A 7218-nucleotide genomic window follows, 5' to 3' on the forward strand; every position below is an offset into this window, starting at 1 on the left:
AATTCATGTTGATATTGTTAGTTTGGGGTTGTTGAAAGAAAACATCATGCTTAGCACTGCCTTGGTCGACATGCCAAATGTGATGCACTTCATAAAGCAAAAAAAGTGCTCAAGGAGCTTCTTGTCTCGAATGCTGTTGTCTCTTGGAATGCACCGATTACAGAATATGGACAACTTGGGACGTAGGGGCAAGAAGCGGTGGGTTGTTTTCAACGGATGTGAAGGGAGGGTGTCTCTTTAGATGCACATATATGCTTCCATCTTAAAGGCAAGGATTAGGGTCAAAAAGCTATGGGCTGTTTTTGGCGTATGCGAGCCGAGGTTGTCTCTCTAGATTTAATCACATGCGCTTGCATCTTGAAGGCAAGGGTCAGGGTCAGGAAGCTCTGGGTGCTTTGGAAACTTGGGTAGGGCAAAGAAGCTCTGGGTTGTTCTCAACAGATGCAAGCGAGGGTGTCTCTCTGAAAGCAGTGCCAAGTAACCACTAATAACCACTACACAAGAAAATATAGAGGAGAAGAGTGTAGCAGGTCCTCGACAAGATTCCTGTGCACAATGTTGTCTCATGGAATACATTGATTGCATGATATGTCCAACAGATTCAGGGTCAGGATGCTCTTGGTTGTTTTTAGCAGATGAAGTGAGAGGGCATTTCTCCAAATGCAATCATGTGCCCTTGCACCTTGAAGGCATGTGGCATTACACAAGATGGTGATATGGAAGAAAGAATTCATGATCATAGTGTTAGTGATGGGTTGTTGAAAGAAAATTTCATGTTGGTCGACATGTATGCCAAATGTGATGCACTTCATCAAGCACAAAAAGTGCTTGAGAAGCTTCCTATCCGGGATGTCGTCTCTTGGAACTCATTGATTGTGGGATATGCACAAATTGGTGAGGAAGCTTAGGGTTTTTTTCGATGGATGCACAGCGAGAGTGTCTCTCCAGGTGCAATCACATATGCTTGCATCTTGAAGGCAAGGGTCAGGGTCAAGAATCTTTGGGATGTTTTTAGTAGATGCAAAGAGAGGGCATCTCTCCAAATGGAATCACATACATTTTCACCTTTAAGGCATGTGGCATTACACAAGATGCTGATATGAGCAAAAGAATTTATGATGATATTGTTAGTCAGTTGTTGTCGAAAGAAAACGTCGTGCTCGGCAGTGCCTTGGTCGACAAATTAAATAGATAGACGGGGAGAAAGGACGCCATCATTTACGAGCAATAGAGAAAGGCATCAAGCACATCTCTCTCTCTTTCTCTCTCTCTCTCTCTAAATAGTACACCAATATACTAGGAATGCTAACTACAATAGAGTCTTGTGTTAAACAACATACTTAGCATGCTGGTGACCATACTAGGTAGCTACATGGACACTCATTTTTTCATGGTCTGCGATGTGCTATTGGTCAGATTTGCACATCCTCACACCAGCTGGAGATTGAGACGGGTAGATTCAGAGGGATACCACCAGAGTCTAGGATATGCCAACTATGCGGTAGAGAGCCAGAGATAGAGCTACACTACATATGCCACTGTACTGTGTATTATGAGATACGAGGGCGCTTCCATTGCTTATTCAGGGAGGGTTTTGGACCCCTAGATAGAGTCATGAAGTATCAGGATCAGAGATGCCTTGGCTTATATCTACTTGAGCTACACTGACATAGAGATAGTATCCTGAGGAGACATGGAGTACGACAGTCACAGAGACAGATCACAGACTTCTTTGGATCAAGGGAGCCAGGAGACCAACCACCAGCACAGGGTTGTACCCGCATTCATACCAGAGGCACCCTCATTGACAGGGTGGCTAAGCTCGGGAGATCTAGACGACCACGACCAAGACACAGGAGCACACTCCATCGATGGAAACTCCAGCAGAGGATCAGAGGCATTCTAGCACGACACACAGATTGTCATTGAGGGCCTATTCAACATTTTCACATTTCACACTTCAATTTCAGTTTTCATTTTTACATTCAGTACTACTTTTTGTACTTTTACTTCAGACATTGTATTAGATTCACCACTTTGTATCTGATGGTCTCATAGGTCATTTTGGCCTTTTGAAGATGTTAATATATCATTTCATTTCATTTCATTTTCTCTCTCTCTCTCTCTCTCTCTCTCTCTCTCTCTCTCTCTCTCTCTAAATATAGGGCTTATGTAGATAGAGTTGGCATGCCTAAGCACCACTCGAGGCCTTATCGTTGTACCATTAGTAAGAGCGAGCGAGACCCGCCATAGGCGGGTCGTGCAAGCTAGTGGAAATGGTAAAGAGTCACTTTATTCCTATGAACAGACTCAGCATGAGCTAGGTGCTCTTGACTATATCACACTTGTTTGTAGCCTCAAGCCATGTGGCCTGATAGGAGCCATAGATCAACGTAGAGCTAAGATTGAAAGAAAGGGTCTTCCGGTGGGTAAGCAGGTTGTTGGTAATTCTTTGTTTGATGTCTATGCAAAATGCAACATGCTCCTAATAATAGGAGATATCTTTGATGCTCTTTCAGTTCGAGATGTAATTTTGCGAGATAAAATGATTGCAAAATATTCTAAGCGAGGTCTTGCTGAGGAAACCTTGAATTTCTTCCAACGGATGCAAGCGAATGAGGAACCTCAAGATGCTGGAACATATGTATGTGCATTGAAAGCCTGAGTTAGCTTAGAAGCTATTCGCAGAGGCCAAGAGAATCACCATGAAGTGACTGTGGATGGATGACATCCCTTTTGTGGCATTATTAACTTTTCATGGTACAGCTTGTAGAGGCTCAGGCCGATAAGTTGTTATTTCCAGATGTGATAGCATGGAATTCAATCACAATTGGGGTATATTGATCATTGAGATAGTGAATAAGCATTTTCATATTTGAAGCAAATGGGATCGACAAGGACGCCTCCAGAAGCAACAGTCTTCGGCTGCAATTGAAAAAGTCTTTGGCAATTTAAGGTGGGTGATCGAACAAGGCCAAGAAACACACACTCTTATATACAAAGTGGGGTTTGACAAAGATATTTGTTGCCAATATTTTCATGGACATGTATGGCAGATGTGGCTCACTCTGCGGAAGATGGAAACGGTCTTCAAGCACTGCTTCGCTGAGATGCGACAGAGGGGTCTGTTCTGTAATGCAGTAACTTTTCCTTGCATTTAAAAGTGTGTGATAACATGGTGCTTTGGCTATTGGAAATACCCTGCCTCAGCTTGACAAAGCAGCTGATGATGTTCTTGATAAGCTTCTAGTGCGAGGTGTTGTATTATTGATCTTTGATTACCAGTTATGCAGAAAAATGTTTGCTTGGAAGTGCACAAGAATGTTTGACAAGGATTTGGTTTGTTTTCTTCGGATAGAGGAGGATGCACTTCATGCACACTACTTTGTGCAATCCAATGCAGGGCAAGGCATAGGAAGATAGCTCCCACATTTGGCACATCAATTGTTTGCATATCGAATGTGTTCTTGGCATTTTTGGAGTTGACAGGTTTACAGCCAAATTTGAAGATTTATGTTGCTCTATTCCTCATGTAGGTTGTGTTGATGTCAGGCTGCCGACAGTTCAAGGTGTATGGTGAATTGAGTTGAGGCACAGTAATACATGCCATTTTAGTTCAGATGCATTAAACAAGGGTTGCTTGCACGAGCTCAGTAAATTGGTGACCTGCGAGCATGGGACACTATTGTTGCTGGAGCTTATTTGTGTGATAAGGAGGCAGTTGAAGTTGTCTGCAGGGAAGGACCAAAGAGGGTGAAAGAGCTTATTGCTATGGGAGCAGCAGTTGATCAAGGAGAAGACGGTCGTTTGCATCTTGCACGTGAGGGTGGCCACTCACCTCATCGAATTGTTCATGCTGCAGATATGCAGACGGGTAAAGAGATTGAAAGGGCTTTGTTGACCTCTGCACGGAATTAACTAAAAATTACCTTGTTTAATGAGCATCACTTTTCCATAGACTTCTAAGTACTCCAGGAGGGTATGACTGTCACATGTCACGGTGTGGGTGCACGGGACACTGTATCTTGGAATGTAATGATTCGCCCATATATCGAACATGGAGAGAGAAAATCTGTAGTGTACAATTTTGCAAAAATGCAATCCGAAGGCATTTCTCCATTTGAGAAAAGGTCTTTCGCTTGTTCACAGTCTGAATTTTCTTGGTCAACTCCGTTGCAAGCCAAGCCTTGGCAGAATGATTTCCTACTCAAATTGTCCACAAGTGATCCTCCATCTGATGGTGAAGCTCCTTCATTTATGATGGGGCGTTATGGCAGCAAAAACGCTAATCCAGCAAGAGACAAAAATGAACAATAGTCTTGCAACTATAAGGCCTAGCCTAGCTGATGATTGCACAACACTGGATGATTGCATGATCGGTATCGTTGAAGAGGAAAATGCTCTCAAGATATGCATTTAGATATCAGAAAGCGTCTATTCAAAAAACGCTTTTTGAAGTTATTGCTATGGATCATGCTTAGATGGACTTATATACCTTCAAAGAACGTTGTTGTGGGTGTATGTATAGAGAATCAAAACCATATCCCACTGAACTAGCTCTACTTGGGATTTCTTCCTTTGTATTTTTGGTTTCCAAATGATTTCTTCCTTTGTATTTTTGGAGTAAAAGTGGTGGTTAATGAGTTTGGCACATGCTGGAGGATGTGCATGTTCAGAGGGGTGGATGTCGTGTTATGACACGTACATAACGTAAATAATGGTTAGAAAACCATTCGAATAGATTTTGATGCGTAAGGCTACTTGCTAGAGTGTACATAGTCTTCTATGTCTTCCAAAGTGACTGACATGTAAATACGTCGCCGTGGAGTTATAGACAAGGATGCACATGACTATGGATTTGGACTCATTTTGGGAATGATGCTTTCAATACTTCGATCATGTAGTAAAGGGAGCACATCAAGGTCGTAGGTTTCTAGCCAGTAAGTTGGTCCTAGCCATCCCTACCATTATGTGGGCATCTCTACAAGGCACACATGTGGAAGCTGATGGGGAGGTAAATGTTCTAGGTACTTTTGGGTCATAAGAGAAGTGGTTTCTCGTTTTCTCTATGGATCTAGAGTATCTCGAAAAAGAAAAAGGAAGGGCCATACTAAAAATAGGAAGAAAGAGAACGATGGTGTGGAGAGTACTGGAAAAAACGCCCAGGCCAGAGGGTGGCATAGACAATGCTAGAAAATGCCAAAGCCTTATCCTGGCAGCGTGTAACTTCCTTAACAATGATCATCAGCAAAGAGGATTCTGCAGGGTCTTAATAGAGAATTTTGGAGGGTGTTAATAATTCAGCGTCTAGTTTTCTTGTGTAATTTCACCTATGTTGACAACTTAAAGCATACGTCAAACTACTCCTCTCTCTGTCAAAACTCTCACAGCCAAGGACCTCGTGTCTTCCCGGCTAGCGCACACAACTTGGCGACAACGTGTTGAGCCCTTGGCGGGAGGGCCCTCTAACTCTCTCTTTCTCCTCCCATCTTCTTTTTCTCCCTTTTCTCCATCCCTCCCGTACACACTCTCTCTCTCTCTCTCTCTCTCCTTGTTCTTTGTATCATCCTCTTCACTTATGTGCAATGTTTGAGAAAAGTGTGTCTCAGTGTAGGCTTGAGCCGGTTGGAAAATCAAATCAACGGATTGAAGAGAGAGTGAGAAGGAAAAAATTTGATTGGAAAATTTAACAAAATAGAGTTAAACTGTAAAAAATGCCAACTATATTGGAGGATTTTCTCTTTGAATCCTAGAGGGATGTTTCTATGTTTCTAAAATAGATTTTTTTCTAGCATTGCTTTCGTGTGAGCGTTAGTCTCCCTCCTAATGAGCACTACCCACAATTGCCCCCAATAGCCTGGGCAATTGTCCTGATACCCTACGCCTAGCCATCTCGACTTTGCCGCCCTCCTGCATGCCTGGACAGTAGCCGACGGCAAATATTCTCTCTTTCTCGATGTTCGCATGCCTGAGCTAGACATGCGACAATGCTGTGTGTGTGTGTGTGTGTGCGCGCGCGCGTTTGCACTTAGTGTGGACAGTCACCGGCGAAATCTCTCCCTCTCTCTCCACATCGCACACATTGCTGTTGCAGGAGACACTTGTCTGAGCAAGGAGATCATGCCACGTGTCAGGGAGGCGGAATCCCTCGCCCTTTTATAATAGTATAGCTTGGGTAATGTATCGGGTCTCTAATGTGCACAGAGCCCGTCAAGAAACTTCTCCCTCAGGTTGTGATTGCATTGTGTGTGTGAGTGAGTGAGTGAGAGAGAGATCAGAGAGAATGTCGTCGTGCTGAGGCAACTGACGCAAGCTATTAGTTGGAGAGCAGGCCGCTATTTTTTTCTCAAAGGATCTTTTAATTTCGGAGGACTTTTCTTAGAAAAGCGGTTTTGATGGGGCTATGCGAAGGCTATGTGGTTTTGATGGGGCTACACACAAAAAACAGGCATACAGAGGCCGTCGGGGATCATCTGCTCTCACTTATTACACTCTCTCTAGCACACAATTGCAATTTGTAGGTACAAACATCAAGACTCAAGGCAACAACTCTCTCTCTCTCTCTCTCTCTCTCTCTCTCTCTCTCTCTCTCGTCTCTTTCTCAAATTCTCACTGTCTCACTGTCCGCTCATAGAACACTACCAAGAGAGCACCGGACTCAAGAAAAGCCACCATGTGTCAAGGGAGGGGGGGGGGGAATCCCTCCCCCTTTCATAATAGTATAGATAGATACTAATATGCCCTCCCTTGTGATTTATGAATGTCCCTGAAGTGAGTAATACAAACAAACAACACAAAGAAAGGCAGACACCAAAGATTGGTCTCTATAGAACAAACAAAACTCAGAAATGCTCAAGGAGGAAAGCATGTTGGAGGAAAGGGAAGGCACACAGGTCTTGTTGGAACGCTCAAGTCGATCTACACACGCAAGCACGCACGCACGCATCCATGTTTGCAATACTATCAATAGTTCACACATTCTCGTTTTGTTTTTTTGCATGAAAAAACTCGTTTTTTGAGCTCAGACTGGTGATGGCACTCGAGGGAGAGGAGACCTCGATTTTGCCCTTGAGCAGCTTTCCGTGACGCCTTTCCATGTGTGTGTGTGTGTGTGTGTGAAGGATCAAGAACCCAACCACAACAGGCCAGAACATCCTCAGAAACTTGCCATTTTGCTCAAGCAGATTGCGGCCGATAAAAGCCTTGATGATGGCCTCT

The 7218-nt window shown here is 43.6% G+C and overlaps 1 protein-coding gene across 1 annotated transcript; it reads left to right on the top strand.

Annotated features, from left to right (window-relative positions):
- The first annotated feature begins 344 nt into the window (after positions 1–344).
- On the top strand, positions 345–5563 carry LOC147430996 (pentatricopeptide repeat-containing protein At3g21470-like). The gene is made up of 4 exons (XM_086493612.1): positions 345–477; positions 600–640; positions 690–775; positions 2197–5563. Exons 1-4 carry the CDS (start codon positions 345–347, stop codon positions 2663–2665), a joined length of 729 nt encoding a protein of 242 aa, XP_086349738.1. The 3' UTR covers positions 2666–5563.
- The last annotated feature ends 1655 nt before the right edge of the window (positions 5564–7218 follow it).

The sequence above is a fragment of the Adiantum capillus-veneris genome, chromosome 21, assembly GCF_014529385.1.
Source record: "Adiantum capillus-veneris isolate H3 chromosome 21, ASM1452938v2, whole genome shotgun sequence".
Taxonomy (NCBI): Eukaryota; Viridiplantae; Streptophyta; class Polypodiopsida; order Polypodiales; family Pteridaceae; genus Adiantum; species Adiantum capillus-veneris.